Source organism: Halyomorpha halys, unplaced genomic scaffold, assembly GCF_000696795.3.
Source record: "Halyomorpha halys isolate HHAL.00 unplaced genomic scaffold, Hhal_1.1 Scaffold819.1, whole genome shotgun sequence".
NCBI classification, from domain to species: Eukaryota; Metazoa; Arthropoda; class Insecta; order Hemiptera; family Pentatomidae; genus Halyomorpha; species Halyomorpha halys.
The window spans coordinates 292314-314389 of record NW_027106888.1 but is presented as its reverse complement, the minus strand read 5'-3'; the positions used below and the strand labels follow the sequence as shown (position 1 = coordinate 314389).

General features: G+C 33.0%; 1 protein-coding gene across 2 annotated transcripts in view; it reads right to left on the bottom strand.

Moving 5' to 3' along the window:
- Positions 1 to 3124: 3124 nt before the first annotated feature.
- The window catches only part of LOC106686447 (uro-adherence factor A), a 38591-nt gene continuing 19639 nt past the window's right edge, over positions 3125 to 22076 (bottom strand). Inside the window, exons 2-3 of one of the 2 annotated variants that reach the window (XM_014429767.2) lie at positions 8067 to 8166; positions 3125 to 7667 (exon numbers count right to left, since the gene is read on the bottom strand). In XM_014429767.2, coding sequence (XP_014285253.1) covers positions 3636 to 7529 — 3894 coding nt within the window. In that variant the 5' untranslated portion in view covers positions 7530 to 7667; positions 8067 to 8166 and the 3' untranslated portion in view covers positions 3125 to 3635. Of the gene's footprint in view, positions 7668 to 8066; positions 8309 to 22076 lie in introns of those variants that run through there. The other variant, XM_014429770.2, reaches the window with a different exon arrangement.

Sequence of the window (22076 nt, the reverse complement as noted above, 5' to 3'; positions counted from 1 at the left end):
GGGTGGTTCCTTCCCAAGATTTTCAAGTGTATATGAAACATACTACATATTTACCTATTGTATTATTTTGTACAGTTGTAAATTACAATAAATGAATAATTAAAAAAAATAAAAATTTTTCGATCAATCAATACTATCACTATCATATAAACAAACTCAATATATGATAGTGATAGAGTTGATTAATCGAAAATTAAAAGTTTTAAAAAATTTTTGATGTGAGGTGAGAATTTATATTTATATTTGGCCGAAACGTTGGACTATTAATATAATAGTGTTGAGACTAAAAAAGAATACCATTTGATTTATTTAATATTCATATTATATTTCATTATTTATATCATTATATTACTATTATTATATTAATTCATATATATAAACTTTTATTTTGTAAAACTATCTCTTATGGTGGTATTATAAATTAATATAAGGCAAATAACAACAAACATGAAAATTTTATTATGATTACATTCAAAACATTTATAGAATTTTAACTCAACAGACAAAGCATATAGAATTTATTTGAACTAATATTTGGTTCTTTCATAACAAACAACATTAGATCATTTTTGCATAACCAATCAAATACAATTTAAAAACATAAATGAAAACAATTATTATAGCATACAACGTCAATGAAATAACAAAATTTTAAAGTAAAAAACATATATAGAATAAGTTCATAAAGCAATTCATTGTAAAATCCAGAAATGAGAGCATATAGGTACAAGTAGCGCATTAATATTTAAAAAAAAAATATTAGCATTGCTTTAAGGGTGCTTAAGAATTTCCAATGCATACCAGATTGTTTAAAAAAAATATTATAAACATACATATACATTTTCTTTTTAAAACAATTTTGATCTCTTTTCTCTCAACTTTATTCTTTTTTAACATCCGACGTTTCGACCTCTCAGGTCATTCTCAAGGATTCCTTATTCTGTCTTCATTCCTTTTTTTTTCCTTAAAATTCATTATTGCCGGCTAATTCTGTGTTTCAATTGGGGCTTGTTAATGAACATAAAAGTAGTTATTGAAAGTTTTAAATTTAGGAAATAGTTTAATAGAAGAAATTATTGGGACAAAGGCAATTAGCCGGCAATAATGAATTTTAAGGAAAAAAAAAGGAATGAAGACAGAATAAGGAATCCTTGAGAATGACCTGAGAGGTCGAAACGTCGGATGTTAAAAAAGAATAAAGTTGAGAGAAAAGAGATCAAAATTGTTTTAAAAAGAAACTAAACCACTCTCAAACAACTATATTAATAAAAAATAAATCTAATACATATACATAATTTTGGTTTATGACTAAATCATTTCGATGTCATATGCACACGAATTGTGAAGCACCCTTGATCAATATTTTACGAAATGAGCACAATTACATCAATTTTTATTTGTTACAATCAACATTATAACATACATTTTTATATTTTACAATGAAATCAACAGATATTTTGTGCAATAACAATTAACACCAATTTTTTTTTTAACAATGGATCCAAATATTATTTGGCACAATAACATCAATATTAATTTTGTATATTTATTACAATCATATAAATTTTTATTTTAATTTTTTTTATGGTATAATAAACTTTTCTTTGGCACAATAACATCAATATTAATTTTGTATATTTATTACAACCATATTAATTTTTATTTTATTTTATTTTTTTATGGTACAACTTTTCTTTGGCCCATAAACAACAGCTTTTATTTGGCCCATTTAAAGAATTTACATCGACTTTTATTCATCACTATCAAACATCAGTTAATTGGCACAATTAAGAATAATACATCACCCAATATTTAGCACAATTACGATTATTTCAAAAACTGACATTTGGCTCCATTACGTCCACTTTATTATTATTATTATTATTATTATTTGCACAATTAAAAGAATTACATAAGCTGTAATTCGGTATTACTACAATGCAATGATATGTCACACATTATGATTAATAATAGTGCACAGTTCCAACGGAAATGCATTGACTCACTATATAAAAAAAAAAAATTAAAAGAGAAAACTAAACAACAGGAAAATGTACGTTAGTATGATATTTATGTTTAATGAAGGACAGTCCATAAGATGAACTTTTTATTTTTACTTTCATGTAGTGGCTTATTTGCATGTTTATGATATAATGATCTTTCATTGGTTCTCTGTAAAAAATATATATAACTATCAAAATGTCAGAGATTACAATTTAGACATTAACACTCAATTATTTATATTTACAAATTGGAATACATCTATTTTTACTCAAATTGTGACAGAGCAATTTCTCTAATAGATATACTTAGGCACATGAACACCGATTGGCAATGATATGATTATTACTTGCCAATATTGTTATTGTAGTATGAACTACAATACAATAAATGAAAACGATTAATTCGAATGGACAGGTTAATCACAGTCTTTCATGAAGAAACATAAACAGTATCTACACACATAATTATTGGAGTTATTTGGTGCTTCATCTTTTTTTTAACGAAGTCTAACACAAATGCCAAATACCAATTTTTTTTTACAAAACTATATTGGCACAATAATGCAATTTTTGTATTATAGTTACAAAAATTTGTGTTCTTATTTTACTTTTTAATCTGATAATAAAAACCTCATTGGAGAGGGACAATAAATGCTCAATATTGACCGTTTTATCATTCAGACAATAACTGAGAACATTTGATTATGTAATTATTTACAAAAAAAAAATACATACGATATCTCGATATTTACAGTAATCATATAAACAATTTTGTTGCAAGCGAATATTTTGTCAATAAGTATTAAAATTTTTCATCTGCCTATTTTTTAAATTACATTTTAAAATACTTGTCGAAAAATGCGTGACTATTTTACCGAATATTCCTTGGTCCCTTCTTTTTGTAAGAACTTAAAACATATTTCATATGTTACAAAGATATGTTGTATTTTTGTCACAGAATAACATAGTTCTCAAAAATAGAAATAATTCTTGATAAAAAGAATTTTATACAAATTTAAAGAATTCTCAACTATATCTAAAATTATTTTTTTCCAATTATAAAGGTAAATTATATACAACATACTGAATTTTAGTATATACAGACGGTAAAAAGTTTTTAACATACTTATACTTAAATATTTTATTGAAAGTTTAATGACCAATAAAAACTAAATGTTTAAACATGTTAGATTGTAAGGTTACATTTTAAGGTAGAGATAAAAAATAGGAATAGAAGCTAAGAAACTTATTGCATTCACTCATTCCTATTGGACGGTTAGTGATAACTCTTAATTTTGTTAAATTCTTAACTGTTACAATACAAAATTTTTTAAATGAAGAGCGAAAATCCTTAGTTAACAGAGCCTAACTTATGAAAAATATCACATTAATACAATATAACAACAATTAAATCCGAAATTTATAATAAAAATTATACAGCACACTTTTATTGTCAGGATTTAAATTTTTTTTTTAGCGTCTAAACCCAATCAGGAGTTTTAAAATATACTCATTGTGAATGTTCGTCATACAATTCTTAGAATAGAGAAAGGCAAACACTTACTAACCCTGTAAAATGTTACAATTGACTGAAAAATAAATAGTCACCTTAGGCAGATGAATGTTTTTAATTTAAAACAATTGTCCTTTTCCAATGTAAAAGAGTCGCTCTGGATGTTTCTTGACTCTAGTGGACTTTCTCGTTTCCTTTACTCGCAATTTCATGATAGGTTTGGATTCTGTCCGTTTCTTTTTTGCCGGAGGAGCTCCATCCTCTGAAGCAATTTGTTGATCTTCTCCTTCAACCGAAGTGGATGGTTCACTTCCAACACAAGAAATTGAAGGTTCAGATTCAAAGCTAACCTCTGTCAGCTCGTGTGCTGATGGACCCGATATTGTGCTTTGAGGGGGATGGTCGTTATCATTCACTGGTTTTGGCGCTACTTCTGTAGAAATATGTTCGACTTTAGGATTTGCTGATCCTTCCGAAGCTTCCTTTTGTTCGACCGTTCCCGAAACCTCAGATGTACTTGGGTCACCTAATTGTTCGGATAAAAATATGCCAGACAAATCTTCAGCTGTTGGTAGCGGCCCTTGTTCTATTTTATAGTTTTCAAGTTGCTCAGTACAAGGTTGTGATCTGAATGTAGTTTGGGTATCTGGTTCGCTTAACCAGGCCAGAGCGCTAGGTGAAATATGAATTTCAACATTATCATCAATAGTTGGTTCATCATGTATTAGAATCTGTTGCGTTTGGGCCAGGGAACATGATGGACCCATGGCCGATGATTCTTCTTTAGGAGGCTGGCATACATTCTTTTCACTCAGCTGACCCGTTTTTTCTATTGGACTCATCTCGCTTACCGTCGACAATTCCGATATATTTGGTTCAGATGATTCTCCAGCATTATATTGTATTTCAGAGGTATTCTGTGTTTTTATTTCACTAAGTATTTGATTTTCTGGTCGAGTGCCAGTTGGCAATGCTGCTACAGTTTCTTCTTCAATATTTCTATTAGTTTTTTCGGTACTTTTTGTACTAGTGCTGCAGCTTAAATCAATCTGTTTAATTTGTTGGTTCAAACACGAAGTTAAATTCATCTCTTCGCTTCCTTTTAGCTTAGTTTCTTGGTCGGGGTTTTCTTTATCTTGGTCGGATACGGATGGCTCATCAGCATTTTTATCTATTATTTGATTAGTTGCAATATCAGTCTCTATCTCAATTCGATGATTAGGTCTGGCAGATTCTAGACTCACAACCTCATGCTCATCTTCCGATCCTTTTTCTGGTTTTTTATCACCTTGAGCACTATAAGTTGAACTATTCTCTGTCTTCTGTATTTGGGATAGCAAAGATGGTTCAGTTGATATAATTTCAATTGAGGTCCCTTCCTTGGGGGATTTATCTTTTTTTGTTTCGCTTTGTGAACCTGTTTTTCCTGAAGGATTCATCACAAGTATCGGAGTCTCTGATGTATTGGGTTCGGATAACTCTCTGGTAGGCATTTCCTTGTCAGAGCTTTCCTGGAGGGTTTTATCAGAAGGTAATTGATATTCTGTCACAACTGCTGATGGTGGTGGAATATCAACAGATTCTTGTACTTGTATAACGGTTTCAGTTCCCTCATCGTTTTGTCCAATTTTTGTTTCAATATTTTCCGTACTGATGCTGCTACGTAAATCAGCATTAGAATCTTTTGACGTATTTTTTTCATTCAAAGATAAATCTGAATCAATCTCTTTGGTTTCTTGAATCTCCGATTCTCGATGTAGGTTTTCTTCAGCTGTGGCGGACTCAGCTGATTCTAAACTAACGCCTACATTTTCATCCTCCAATTCTTTTCGTTGTATGTTTTCGTCTTGAGTACTATCGCTCGAATTACTCAGTGTTATATGCATTTGAGGTACAGCAGATAGTTCAGTTGATAAATATTCAGCAGAAGGTTGTTCATTAAAAGACTTGTTATTTTCAGTTTCGCCTTCATCACGATTCATCACAAGTTCCCCTGAAAACTCCAATACATTTGTTCCGGGTAACTCTCCTGTTGAAGACGGTATTTCATTTTTACTCCGCACTTCTGTTTCAGATCCCAATAGGTGTTCTGGACGATTGGTAGATGGTTGGTCTGTTATATTCATAGATTCTGGAATTATACTTTCAGTTCCTCTTTCAGTATGTGATCTTTCTTCAACTTCACTGTTAATAGCAGATTTATTCTCTGTATTAGGATTTTTTTTGTCATCCAATCGAATGATTGCATTATCAGGTGTCATTGTCTGCAAATTCACGCCTCCAAGCTCGTCCTCTGATGTTTTTTCTAGTACATTTTCACTTTGAAGATTATACGTACTAGTACTGCATGGTTCTGTTTGTTGTATTTCGCTGAAAGAAGATGGTTCAGTTGATGAAGCCTCATTAGCAATAGCAGCTTCATCAGATAATTGATCTATTTCACGTCGTGAGCTTGATTCCTGACAAGGTTCCATCTCAAATCCAGTCGACGACACTGGTATGTTTGACCCTTCCATCTCTTCTACCAGATCAAGTGGTTGTGAACTCTGACCAGGATCTTCTGTTTCAGGAGGTAATGGAGAATCTCCTGGTTGTATTGTAAGAGCCATAACAGTAAATTCCGTTGTCCCTGGTATGAATGACTCATTATCTCCTTTGTTGTATCCTATATGTTGGAATGTCTCAATGTTTTTTGTGCTGGTGCTGTCTAAATCATAACAATTTGAATCAATTTCCATCTTTTTCTCGACGATGGATAGCGCAGAATCGATTGCATCAATTTCTTTTATCCTTGATTCATAGAATAGTGCTTCTTCTTGATTACCAAAGACGAAAGGTCCTCCAGACACATTATAGTTATTTGTATTATCTACTTGATTCATTACATTATTAACATTGACATCTTCCATCACACATAGAGGATCGGGTTCTATATTTCCACTTGACGTCAAGCGTAGTCGTCTTGCTTCGTCTGGTATAATTGCATCATCAGGAATGAAAACCCAGTTTTCATGAAGTGCAGTAACACATACATTTTCTTCCTTTTTGTTATTCTGATTGTTATTTATTTGTTCAGTTGATTCGTTTCCCTGTTCATTCCATATTTCTTTTTGTTCTCTCATTTTATCAGGTCCCACTGACTTCTCATAAAACTGTGACTGAAATTCAACTGAATGGTTGCTTTGTTCTAGTTGCACGTATGGTGTCTGATTTGACGCTTCACTGTAAACTTCACCAAGTGAGAAGCAGGACTGATTGGCGTAATTTACTTCAACATTGGATGAAGAAAACTGGCTAACTTCTTTCGATGGTTCAAGTTCTATATCCTGGCTTTCAGTGAAGTTCGCAGAAATATCTGCATTTGAGGATTGTTCTTCACCACTTTCTACCAAGTCGGTATCGAAATCTAACATTTCTCTGTTGAGGAAATCACTATGAAGTTGATCATGTCTCAACGAAGGCTCCTGGTACAATGAATGTGGTTGGTTGATAACACGCTCAGACAGATTTGTTTGACCAAAATGAAACGTTTCTTCTAAGCTACTGTTATAATTCATCCCGATTGGCTCAAATGCAATTGATTCAGGTTGTCTGCTAAAATTAAATTGAGTCTGATAAGTATCCCGAAATGATGGTTGATTATTTGAAAAATAAGTGTTATTTAAATGTATTTCTCTAGGATACAGTGATGAAGAATTATCTATCCGCCATGTACCAGCTGCAGCCTGGCCTTCGTCTTGAATAACAGTTTCCTGTTGTACAGAATATGAATTTACATCCGTATCGACAGGACTATTTGCCATCTCGACAGACCTGTTTGCCCAAATTGAAGTCCAGTTGTTCGTCATTTGATTATCAGTGCGGTAAAACTGACTATCTTGAGGGCTGTTCGTTTCACGTACTGGCTTCATTCTGTTCTGACCACTGGTGGTCGAAGCCCCAGTGTTTGTCGAATTTCTGTCACTATTTACCTCGATGAACTCTTGCTGTGTCGGAGTGGTTGGATGTTGCATGGTAGTGCAATGACAGTTATAACCAATCGCCTTATGTTGCTACAGGATTATTTTCTCTATGCAGCGTATTTTCTTCAATAAGGACATCACCATCTCTTTAGGGTTGGATGTATTGTATCTGTGCCGTATCTCTTACTTCTACAACAATAGGAGGTGATTAAAAAAATACAGAGAAAGGAGTGAAAACAGTTTGTTTGGAAATTAGAAACTTCCAGCTCTAGTCAGTTGATTGAAATGTAAGACTTAGATGCTGGGATAAAATATTGAGTGGATACGGTGATAGGTCTTTGAATGGAGGAGTGCCGGGAGGGTGATGTACTTGAATGGAGGAGGGCCGGGAGGTTGATAATACTTGAATGGAGGAGTGCCGGGAGGGTGATGTACTTGAATGGAGGAGTGCCGGGAGGATGATTTACTTGAATGGAAGGAGGGCCGGGAGAGTGATGTACTCAGGCATATTTCACATGTCGATGAAAACAACAAAACATATTACAAATAAATAATAACAAATTACAAATAAAAATGAACTATATTTACTTATTACGGAGAATTGGCAATTTCTTTAAGATGATGAATTAGATTCCATCTTAGTCGTCGTGCAGTCGAATGATCACCTCAAATAATTTCTCTCTTCTTCCTAGAACAAATTATAATTAGTTAATATAATTTTTAGTTACCTTACTTGTTCAAATATCATAATTTCTTCTGTTCAATCAACAATTAACATGATTAAGTGACCAAATTTTGAATAGAATTTGTGCTGATGTTCTTAAGATTTTTTTTTTTCGTAATTAAAACAAAGCAGGAAAAAGTTTATATTCGTTTTTCGCACCTAAAGAAATCCATAAATATGCATTCTCGTGCACACTCAAATAAAAATCTATAATACTTATATATGAAATACGTAGTAAAGAGATGTATTGTCATCCCGAAAAAAAAAAGAAATAACTTTTTTAAAACATATAAGGATCAAGTTCATCTTAAATCAGGGTGATAATAGTAAAAGCTGTGTGATCCGAAAATCAGATTTTTATCATTGATGTTACCTAAAAATCGTCGTTTTCTATTATTTCCCATACACCAGTGAAACTGATGCTTAACCAACACTAAGTCACTTAAATTGGTATTTAGAATTAGGAGGCGTGCAGCCTCACTTCTAGTGCTGCCATTTAGATTCAATTATATGAAATAGTGAATCGTTATTTTGAGCTGGTTCAGATCCGGTTGGATAAGAAGGCTTATTGTGAAGAAGACTCATTCTTCACACGTGCAAAATAAAGTGTCCATACTCAGTCTCAGCTTACGGGACTCGAATTCGGTTGAGGAAAATTCTGATTTATTTTTCTTAGAACCTTCTCCTTTTTTATATTCACGCTGTCCTTTTACATTTTCTGCCAATTTCTTTTTCTTGTTTAACGCCTTTTGAGCATTAATGAATTTTTAAAAGCTGAACTACTTCAACCAACTCAATAACTCACATTGGACTATATAAAAGATCTAGCTAGAAGAAATTATTTCATTACAGTTTTCCATGTTTTTTAAGCTGCTGATTTCGAAATAAATGTTTTGAAAAATAAAGAATTATTTTTTGAGATACAGCATTAATTTTGCAAATATGGACTTGTCAAGAAAATTTAGATTTACATTACATTACATGAAATTTGATAAAATTTATACTAGAACATGTTTACACTAATCCTCATTTTTTCAACAATATTGGACAAAATCAGACAAGCAATTTTCAAAATATTAGTTTCTCTTGGAATATATGTTTACGGATGCGTAAGTGGATGCAATGCATGGTTCAATGGTTCCCAACTTTTTTCCCAATACGGTAAAACCAGATTAACTGTTTTCGAAATATAGTTATACGAAGAAAATAGGTTTGTGCATGCGTAAACGATAGTAGATGATGGGATTAGATAAAACTAATATGGAACCATCTAAGTACCAAATTCCGTATAATTTACTGTTCCCGCGCCTTAATTTAACTACAATTCATAGAAATCACAGAACCATATTTGTAACATGATATCTATTGCTTATTGAGAGAAAATCTTTAACTTTGTGGCAAAACATTTTTTTAAATATTTTCTTAATCTTCAATCATAACCATTGTCAACTGAGCCCTGTTTTGTAACCATAACCATTCTGTGAGCCCACGGGCTTGGTACAGCGTCTCCTAGTACAAGAGCCCAAGAGCAGGAAAACAAACAGTTATTTTACCCAATTTTTTTATTACTTTAATGAAAACTATGTGTAATTACTAGTCTAAATTGATGGGGGGAATAAAAAACGACGGCTGTTTCAAAATGTTAAAAAAATTAATTTTTCATTCGGAGATCTATGTCTTTAAAACTAGCAACAACACTAGAAAACCTAAGAAAATTTAGTTTAAAGTGGATTAAAGTTACTAAAATATGAGTCCTGATAGAGCTATTTACGTTCAATAGTATTCGATTCGCTTTTTAAAAAGTAACATTTCATAAAAAATATATTGAAAGCTCAGAAGTAATTGAATTAATTCTGAGAAATTTGTATCTCAAAAACCATTCCACGTACAGGTGTCTATTAGCACTCAAATTAAACCTAGTTTAATGGACTATAAAGATGTTTATCCTCGTAGGAGTAGTTGTTTTCATGATATTTGCTAAAAAGTTATTTATTTTAATATTTTAGTTATTGTTCTTTACAACTTTATTAAAATATTTACAACAAGTAAATTTGCTGTAGGTGAGATACTGACATGATACAAACATGTGGAGAATCTACCTATTGATAGAACTCAAATAATATTTCTAGAGGAGAAGATCTCGAGGCCATCTTCTTTTCAGACGCCTAGGAGGATTATTAGGTAATGAAGGAGAAGCCAGGTTAGAAACAAGTGGATTTGGGTGGTTGGGAAGTTTATCATGGAAGGAATGGTATCTGGTTCTGACCAAATCGGAAACATATGGAACATTGAGATCTTGATGGATGACTTGATTTGTGACAAAGTAAGCAGCATTAAGGATTTTACGAAGGATTTTGGACTGTAAGGATTGGATTCGGGAGGAATTTGATGGTTTAGTGGAGCCCCAAAACTCAACTCCGTATGTCCAGATAGGCCTTATAATAGTCATGTAGATCAGTCTTTTTTAATAGATTGCCAATTTAGATAGTTTGTCTAGTAAATGTTGTAATAGTCGGAATCAACGAGCAGTTTCCTGTCTTTTTAGTCTTGTATGAGGATTCCATGTCAGTCGTTTGTCCAGATGTAGTCCTAAGTAACGGATCTGTTCGACAGGAATAAGTGGGGATTATTAAAGGATACTGTAGGGCAAGAAGTCGTGGGTCTACGACAAAAGGTAAAAGTGATTTGGTGGGATTTATTGGAATTAATTTTAATCCTCCAGTTTTGGCACCATTCTTCAAGAGTGGTGATGTGAGATTGGAGGGTTTGGAATGCAATGTAAGGATCATTCTTCACTGACAATAGACATGTGTCATTGTCAGCTGTGAAAAGTGTATAAAGGATAGGAACAAGGTTACTACCCTAAGGTACACCAGCAGACTGACGGTATGGGGATCAATAAGCGCTGTTGTGATTTATTTGAAATAATCTGTCGGAGAGATAAGAACGGATAATGAGTGGGTAGGAAGTATGTAGGAGTAGGCATTTACGCATCTTGTATAGCAGTCCGGGGTGCCATACTAGATCAAAATGTTTAAATTTACACATTAAACAGAAACTTCTAATTGAGTGAGTATGTGGCAACCATTAAACATCTCCCGGATACCTAACAAATTCGAAATTTATTTATCAACATAAATTAAATTAGATTATTTACGATTTAATGACTTTAAAGACACACCTACAATATTCTGAACCTAGAAGACCAAGGCCCTAGGTGTGATGATGACTTCATTCCACTTATGTTTTAACTTATAAAAAACGATTTCTGGCACCTCTTAATATTATTCGAAGCAGCAGTGGTTTTGTTACAAATACATGATTACGTGCAGATAAGTAAGCTATTTTTGTTCAGCTAGATCTGGTATTTGTGTTGATTGTTTTACTCAATAAAGTAAAGCTCAGATGACCTGTAAACTAATATGAACAAACATGTCCGAAACAAAGCTTTATTGTAATGCATCAGAATAAACAGGTTAATAACACGCTCACACTGCAACCTTCTCTCCATCTACATATATTCTCCAAGCATCCTTCCCAATTCTACCACTATACTAAACGTACTAATAATAACATATAGAATAATATAAAATATACATAATAAATACACTTAACATAATAACGCAATAAATAAAAGTTTGGATCGCAATAACTCCAACAATTTCGCCTATGCACTCATTTGACTTTTACCATCCGCCGCAGCTTCTGCCCACCTGTTCTTTTCAATAACAGATCTTTACCCAAATCCGACACAGTACGATATATTGGGTTTATCGTAGATAAAAGACTCACCTGGAACCAAGATACAAGACTTAAAAGACAATACCTCAACAGACGATTCACCCAACTATACCGACTGGTCAGCAGGACCTCTAAACTCTCAATAGAAAACAAATTTATAATTTATAAGACTATACTCAGAACTATAAGACTTGAACTTTGGGGAACAGCTAAACCATCGAACATCAAACGTGTCCAATTCTTTCAATCCAAAATCCTCAGAACTATAGTTAATGCACCCTATTACGTTTCGAACAGAACACTACACCATGACCTTCAAATCCCTTTTGATCCTTGATCTCATATTAACAAAATTCTCAAAATTCCAAATAAATCTTTCTAATTATCCTCATGCTTTGATTCAATCCTTGTCCAGTTATTTTTCTGTACGGTATTAATAACCCAGAAATTTTGATCAAATTATTCCAAAAATCATTCCATTTGTATAATTTAACCATGTTTTTTACACTCACCGAACCCATTCACTATTACGTCTTCACGCAAATAATTTTCTGTATATGTAACATAGATATCCTGGAAAGCCTTATTCATATAATGTTATATTTTACATTATAAATTATTATTATTATTATGTTTTTTCTCTTCTTGTACACAGTTTAAATTTTACCCTTCTATTTATGTGTAAGAGATTTTATTTATTTTTATGTAATATTTTTTTTCATTTATTTATATTCTTTTTTTGTTTTATATTATTTTTTCCCTTTATTTTAGTATGAGTGTGATCAGTTATCACTATTACCTATTGCCCAATAAGGTTGTGGCAGATTGTAATATTTATCAATAAATAAACTTTGGAAATTAAAAAAAGGCTTCCCTAAACCTTCGAATTCCTCTCGTATTCAATCCGTAAAATCCTCAATGCTCCTTACTTTGTCACAGATATAACCATTCATAAAGACCTTAATGTTCCCTATGTGACCGATCTAGCCCGAACCAGATATCACTCCTTCCATTATAAACTCTCTAACCACTAAAACCCCCTAGTTTCTAACCTTGCATCCTCTTCCATTCCTGACAATCCTCCGAGGCGCCTGAAAAGAAGGTGGCCACGAGACCAGCTAATGTAAAATGCCATTAGAGTGCTACCAATGCGTAGTTTCTCTACACGCCTGTAACACTCCAATTTAACTTAGATCAGATTTACTAAATGTATTATAATGTACAGTTGTAAATAGCAATAAATAAATGTTTAAAAAAAGAAATTAAAAAAAAATTGTGGTAATGTAGTGTTACATTATAAGCTTTGACAAAATTTGATTTCCGAAAGCATCTACCTTGGAAATACACGCTGAAAATATAAATGAGATCCAGGAACCTTATATTTTAATTTTGCTGAAATATGAATATGAAAATTCGAAATGTTCTGTTCCAAGTGATGCGATCACATTATGCGAAAAAAACTTCCCTTCCAGTTGCTATTGTATATCTCAAGTAATTAACTCTGAAGCTAATAACGTGGATTAAAAATTTATTAATAAAGTTTAAGTTAATTAATTTAAGAGTTAATTATATCTCGAAAGAATTCTTGAAGTCAGTAACAATACACAGGTATCCTTCAAAACGATGGTTGAAACAGGACGTCTCTAGAAGGATTTATTGACTTTTTTTAATCAAAAAATCATATTGTTGATTGGATCATATAGGACTTAAGAGGTATCTTATTAGTAATGCGACTAAGAAATACCCTCAATTATTAAAAACAACCAAATGAATATGCCCAACTCAAAAAATGGAATTTTGTCAAAGGATAAGGAAAATCTTGTTTACTAATATTTAAAGAGGAGAAGGTCTCAAAAGTAACAAGAAAGTTCATAAAGACATAGGCCCAATAAAATAAAAAAAAATCACATTTTTTGTTGAATAGGAAGCAATAACTTAAAAAATCTGTTTAAGTTAGATAATTCTAAGATAGAGCATTGCAAATCTAGACTTTTTTAAAAATAATAGAATTTGTAATTTTTAAACCGAGTTTAATCGGGTTTTAAAAGCGGAATAGGAAAAGATTTTTTTAATGGAGGAATGAAAGTGCGAAACTCTAATAGTTGTGAATAATTTCAAAAAATTATATCATACAACAAAAGTTATTTTAAAAAAAGGCAGCTAAATCTCAAGATCCATGAAAAACTATACTAATAATAACTAGTATTGATTAGATTGTAAAAAAAAAATAACAGAAAACAAATTAAAATTTCACTTTGATCCTTCACAAATTCAGGTATTCCTATGAGAAAATCAGTTTTTGTAGCCTAGGGTTGCCATTACAGCCAGTGACCATCTCAACACATCCACTTGTAAACAAAAACGTATTTTTCTCTTTACGTTCACAGTATACGAGTGATAATTACGCAGAATGTCTCATCGGTTTAAGTGAACGATTCTACATGAGACTATAGTTCCATATTAAAAAGAAAAATCGTTAACTCATATTTTTGCATTTTAATTTTTTCCCATCCTCTACACTGTCTATACAGCTGACATCTCAACCAATCCTAATACTATTCACAACTCGTATGCCGATGACACATGTGTGCTCGCAGTTAATAATAACACTTTAATTGCATCCCAAACTCTCCAATCCCATATCACAGCCCTCAAAGAATGATATTGTAATTGAAGGATTAAATAAATCCCAACACACCCTATCAAATCACCTTTACCCTTTGTCGTAAACCTACCGACTCCCCTACAGTATCCTGTCGAACAGATCCGCTACCTTGGACTACATCTGAACAAACGACTAACTTGGAATCCACACACAAGACTGAAAAGACAGGAAACTGCACTTCGATTTCGACTATTACAGCACTTACTAGACAAACGGTCTAAAACTTCCAATTCATTGCAAAAGACTGATCTACATGTCTGTAATACGGCCAATCTGGACATACGAAGTTGAGCTTTGGGGCTCCAATAAACCTTCGAATTCCTATCGTATCCAATCCTTACAATCCAAACTCCTTCGTAAAATCCTCAATGCTCCTTACTTTGTCACAGATAAAACCATCCATAAAGACCTTAATGTTCCATATGTAACCGATCTAGCCCGATCCAAATATCATTCCTTGCATTATAAACTCCCTAGCCATCCAAACCCTCTAGTTTCTAACCTTTCTTCCTCTCCCATTCCTGACAATCCTCCGAGGCGCCTGAAAAGAAGATGACCACGAGACCTGCTAATGTAAAAACTTTATTAGAGTGTTATCAATGGACAGTTTCTCTACCCCCCCCCCCTATATTTCTCCATAATAGCATACATCAGATTTATTTAATGTATAATTATGTACAGTTGTAAATTCCAATAAAGATAAAAAAAATGTTTATAATTAAATTAGCTGATTTAAACCCCAATTGGCATGAATTCTATATATAAAAAAATTGCTCTTTACGGATTGAAATCCGGAATGTTCACTGCGGAAAAAATCAAAAAGTAAATTCTACTAATTTTTATGTTTCCCACGATGCAGTACATTTAGCTTTAAGTTCAAGTTCAGGGTCAAAGTTCACTGTATTGACGTGAAATGACCCTAATGAAATTATTAGTCGGATATATTTCAACCAAATCATAAATAAATGATTATTACATAAATTTCATTATTAATAATTTGATTAAAGTATATCAGACACATAATACCAGCTTACTAATAAGCTCTGATGAAGTATTAAAAGCCCAATGTTTATTTAATAAATATTTACTCTCTCCCCCAGTTTTAGTCTTGTTTATTGTTCGTTCGTAAAATAATTCTGCTGTATAAAAAAGGCAACAAGTATGATATAGAGAATTATCGGGCTATCTCCCTCTGTTTAACTATGTCAAAAGTTTTCACCAGTGTTCTCAAACAACGGCTAACAAAAAGAATAATGGAATGTTTTCACGAAGAACAAACAGGTTTTAGGAAGGGATTTTCGACAGTGGACCACATTCAGATTATAAATCAAATCATCGAGAAAGTAAATGAATATAAATTCTCTTTACATCTTTGTTTCCTTGACTTTAGGAAGTTTTTGACGGTATTATACATTCAGAAATATTTAAGGCACTGAGATTAATAGGAATACAGGACTAATATATTAAGATAATAACAGAGGTTTATAAGGAGATGACAGCATATATTATGACTGAAAAGAAAGGACAAAGGTTTGATGTTGAGGGGGTGTGTGACAGGGTGATCCACTATCCCAAATTTTGTTTGTTCTTGTGTTGGAGATGGTGTTCTAGCATCTTGGACGGGTAGAAGTAGGCAATAAAATAAATGAAAAATGGCTGAGCAACCTACGTTTTGCAGAGGATATTGTGCTCTTTGCAAAAGGCATGGAACAACAGAGAAATGATGAAGCAGCTTCTGGCATTGTGTGAAGAGGTTGGTCTTTAACCGAACTACCAAAAGACGATACGTATGATAAATGGCGTAAAAGAAGAGTGTGAAATTAACAACCATAAGTTGGCATATGTTGAAGAGTATATTTATTTGAGTCAGTTAATATCATTCACGAATAGAGGAGCATAGGAGGTCCAGAGGAGATTGGCACTCGGCTGGAAAAAGTTTTGGTCCCTCAGGCATATAATGCGGGGGAAAACAAGTATTGAACTTAAAAGACAGGTCTTCGATAGGTGCATTAGTCCAGTGGTCACTTATGGATGCCAAGCGTGGTCAATGACCATAGCTCAGGAGAGGAAATTACAGGTGTGGCAAAATATTATTGGAAGAAGCATTGTGAATGTGAGGAAAAGAAATCGAATAAAAAATGCTTGGATTCAGAAAGAAACAGGACTCACTGACACGCTGAAGATGATATGATTGAGCAAATGGAAATGGGCAGGGCATCTCCTTCGGTGGGAAGATGACAGATGGTCAAAAATTTCCACAGAATGGACTCCATACGACATTCAAAGAAGAAGAGGACGTCAAAAGAAAAGTGGAGTGATATGTTCAAGAGGATGGCAGGACCCCTCTGGTGGAGAGATGCTAGGGACAGGGATGTTTGGAAGGAGTAATGAGTAAGGAAGAATTCACCTCCCTATAGGGCTGGTCACCCCGGGAAGTGACTCCCGAAAGGGAAGGCCTATGCAGGAAAGGATACAGAACAATGGAAAAGAAAATTGATAGAAGTTAATGTTTTGTCAACTATTATAGATATAAATTCATTTATTTTTTCTCTCTATCTTCTTTAAATGTTTATATTGTATTTCGAGTATGATTTTAATTTATTACATAAATAAAAGGCTATTTCATTTCATAGTTCGTTCGGAACCATTATTTTGACCAAGTATTTAAACTAGTTTTATATTTTCAAATTGATTATTATCAGATTTATCAAATAAATGAAAGTTGATGATTCAATTACCAGATATAAAATAGGAAACATAAGCATGGCTAACAAGGGGAGGCAAAGCACGTAGGATCATTCAATGAAACTTGTTTTGGTGATAGTAGGTTGAAAAATATTAGACATGTGTCCACAGGTTCTTGCCAATGTGCTCTAGGTTTTTATTTAGATAATTACTTTATTTTTTGATAAGTATTACTTTATGAAGTGCGCCATCAACCTAAGGCCAGGTATTACTACAATTGTGATTTACTGGTTAGATATTGTTTGTGGACAGTATGAAATCAATTGAAATGAAATAACACATTAGGTAACGGAAAGAGGATTAATTTATAATCTAGAGGTTGATTGAACAAGAGAGAATGATAATGTTTAATTCTAAATCTATTGTAACTACAGGTAAGAATGGTGGCCGAAACAGAATGTTTATGGTTGAGGTTAATGAATTCTGATTGGGGGGCTATGAAAACTGCAGATTGGTGACGATGATGGATGGCGATGGTGCGAATCAGATATAGAAGGAAGGAGACTTTCTCATGCATTCATGCTTCGTTTTTTAGTCCTTCATCTACCCTCTCCTCGGCTACCGGAGGGCTCTTCGGAAGTGTACTTACTCATGATTTTCTTTACAGAATAGAAGAGAAGACTGCCTCTGGCCAATGCTCGCTAGCAAATAAGTGAGTGTCTTTTGTTATCTCGGCCACATGAGGCACTGGTGTTACAATCGCAAGTAGCCATATGATTATAGCTGTTTGAATCTTCCGTTTAAACGGGACAATTACAATCTACCACAAACTTGGGCAACTAGTAATAGTGGTGATTAAGCACATTCATACCAAAAATTAAAAAAAGGAAATATATAAAATCTCTACCTATGACATGAAGAGAAAATTAAGTAAATAAAATGAACATTAACAAAGTAGGCAAAGAAATTAGGGTTCTCGAAGGAATGAGAGGGGAACGAACGACTTCACTGAAGGGAATTAAGGATAGAAATGAAGATAATATGTGGCGTGATGAACTCATCAAGGAAGGTGGAGAGAGTATTTCCAAGATCTGCTAGAAGGAAGAGTTGCAGAGCTCGGTGAGATCCAGAGGGATGCAGAGGAGGTTTGGGCCGAAGACGACTACATCAGTGAAGAAGAACTTCAGGAAGCCATCAACAAAGTCAAATTAGACAAAGCAGCAGGTATTGACAAAATCACTCCCGAAATGATCAAATATATGGGTAGTAAAGGCCAAAAGATGTTCCACCATCTTCTGAATCTCATTTGGAAAGAAAAGAGAATTCCTAAGGACTGGAAAGTTGCAGTGATCGTTCCAATTTATAAGAAAGGGGACAATCGAGAGTGTGGTTGCCACCGAGGAATTTCACTTCTCAGTATACCGAGCAAAGTGTACCTAGAGTATTGGATACAAGAATAAGAGCATTGATTGATAGCCAGCTCGGAGAGGAACAATACGGTTTCATAGCAAAATGAAGCACGCAAGATCTCATCTTCGCAATGCGACAATTAACAGAGAACACTTTCGAAATGAATAATGAACTTTCGATTTGCTTTGTGGACCTTCAAGAGGCTTTTGACAGGGTGAGCAAGGAAGACATAGAGTAGGCACTATCAGATATAGGCATTGATCGAGACACAACGTATTTATTAAAAATAAATAACGTAGAGCAGAATGGAATTCGTAATTAAATTTGATTAAATTCTAACTGATATTTTTATATTTCTGCTGATATTGTGCAAAAGACCAATATTAAAAAAATTAAAATTATTTTTCATAAAACTTGAAATATGGGTTAGTCAACAGCTAACAGGAAGGTTCATTTAAAAAATTAGTATCGAGAAGTATTGCCGCAGGATTAATTTCAAACTCAAAGTAGTGATGCAAGTACCGCACTTGATTTTTCTATAACGAATCCGAATATAAGTCTATAATTCGTCTTTCATTTCGTGGAAATGTTCCAAAAAAAAAAAAAATCCTGAACCTGTATTCGAGAAAATGCGGGAACACAGCATCAATTATTTTATCAAATTGAATAAATTTAAAGAATTATTAAACGCTCATTTACAATGATCCCTTGCGTTCTTCATCTAGGAAGAATCACCAAAAGTAGTAAGTATAGATTAGCTATCTATTTTTGTTAATAAATGGATGATGAAAAAAGTTTTGAAAACTAGCTTATGAGTCCTTTCATCGGTTCCTATAATAGATGATTCTTTCAGAATAAAGGTGCAACAAAAATGTAAACAGCTCCTATTTATATCGCCTCTCTATAATAAAACCCTCGTGAGCTTAGCCGTTTTTTTATTCATAGTTCTAATTTAGTCCATTGTTATATCGATTGTTTTTCAACTTTATTTAATATCATTTTTTGTTTTGTTTGTTTCCCACACTGATTCACCAACAACTGAGTTATCTTTAACATACACATTCTCACAAAATTAGTACGATTCACTAAAGTTTTATAAAGGAATCGTATCCATCTAATAATACCCTATTGAATCAAAAAATTAGAGAACAGTCGAAAAATGGTGAATACTTTACTATGACGAAAAATAAATGATAACAAATGAGATTGATCTCTGAAATAATTGTTTGACATGCTAAACATTATGTTATGCTTAATATTTCTATGCTAAGTATTAATACTGTTCTTTTTTTCATTTACTGTTTTATCGGTATTAAATTAATCAATTCACAAAAAATATTTCAAATATTTTGAAGTAGATGGACAGGGCTGCTGTCAGTGGGAGGTTAAAAACCTGCGTTACTGCAACAGAGATGAAGTTTCTCAGAAGAATTTTCGGGTAAACGCGGAGAGACTGGGTCCGAAATGACAGGATCAGGGAGGAGTTAAAGATAAGCCCAGTGCTGGAACTCTGGAGAGGAGGCAGGTGAGGTGGTATGGGCATCTGCCGGATGGACCACCAAAGAGACCCAATCGTAACACTGTAGGTGAGTCCAGTGGGTAGAAGACCAAGAGGACGATCTAGAACCTCATACGCCAGCCATATGGAAAGAATTGGAAGGCGAAGAAGTAAGACTATGGAAAAAAGTAGGAGTCTTGCCAGGGATAGGAACGCATGGAACCGATGATTGAAAGCACCCCCAGGCTGAAAGGTAAATCGGTGGATGAAGAAGAAAGTTGCTGTCGAGAATAAGGAAAAAGTTGTTATTAACTATTATTTGTTTTCTGCCGGCATTTCATTTCACAATGTAGGTCTACGATATAAAGAGTCAATGTAAGGATAAAAGAGTGTCATAAACAGTATAAAGGTGGAGTTATACAAATTATTAAAAACTTAAATAAAAAAAATAAAGATAATGATAAATTCAAAAAAGATGTAAAGTGAACAGATACATCATAATATATACTATTTAAAATATCTATTAATTTAATTGGGAGTGGGCAGCTACTTGGTAAGGCACCGGGCTACCAACTCCAAGATCTCGGGTTCGAATCCGGCTGTAGCAGTTGATTATTTTCTGTTTCACTGTAGCCATGAGTCAGCACTGTGGGTTCGGGGACCTCCGTGTCCCACCCAGTCTCATAAAGTGGGTACCTTTATGAGCGTGATTCTGACCAAATGATCTTGCATAACTTCCTTACAAAGTACTGCACCGCTAACCCTTCATGGGTTGTAGTGGTATAGATTGTTTGTTTTTTTTTCTTAGTTAATTTAATTATTTCAGGAGACATATCTGGCACGTAACAGGTAGACATTACAGGTAAATTATTATTACAGATTACATAAAAATGTAATATAGAAGGGAGCATGAGGGATGGGTAAAAGATAGAGATGAGAATGATAAGAGTAAAAAAGACCGGATTTTGCAATATCAAAAGAAAAGTAAAGATAAATAGTAATATACGCTTATTTGAAAATAATCAAACTATATTAAAAGAATTTTAATATAAGAAGCAGTAATAATAAATAGAGTAAATTAAAAATTAACTGTTGGGTATAGATGTAAATAAAGACCCCTTAACTAGCAGTTGGAGTTTTTCAAAAATGGAAAGGAGGGTGGTGGGAGTACAAATGTTGGATTGAGTATAAAGTATAAATAAATCTTGTATCCAAAATTTAAAAAGACAAAAATGGAGATATATATAAATTATTTTTTTTGGATTCAAGATTTATATATAAGAAATATTTATACTCAATCCAATGTTTGTACTAATAAAATATTTTTATCAACAATTATAAAATCATTTTTAAGTTTAAATTTGCATACCTATATTTTCAATCCCACAGCCTCACTAATTTCTAAAACAGTTGAATTTTTTTATCCTAAAAATGATAGTGCCCACAACCAATCCTAAAAAGTTTTTATTTGTTTAAATAATCATTTAACTAAAATTTATTCAAAGAGTTATCAAATAATTTTAAAAATAAATATTATACAGTGACTATTATTGTAAAATTTATTTTGAAAAAAATAACTAACGGTATGATAAATTCTTTATCTGAAATGTTTCATTATTTCTAATTTTTCATAATTTATCGATTTGTTGTCGCTTAAGAAACCTCCCACAAAAAATCTTATCGGCTTAGACATCCTTCAGTGTCAAATGATAGGGTCAAATTCATGAGTAATTTCCAATAAAATACTGAATTATTACTCATATCTGTTTACTGCTTCTTAGATATAATGCAACTTAGCATGATATCTCGGTCGTTTGTCGTCTTCGCGATAAAGCAAGAGATCTTCTTTTTTTTCTTTTAATGTCCACTGTTTGA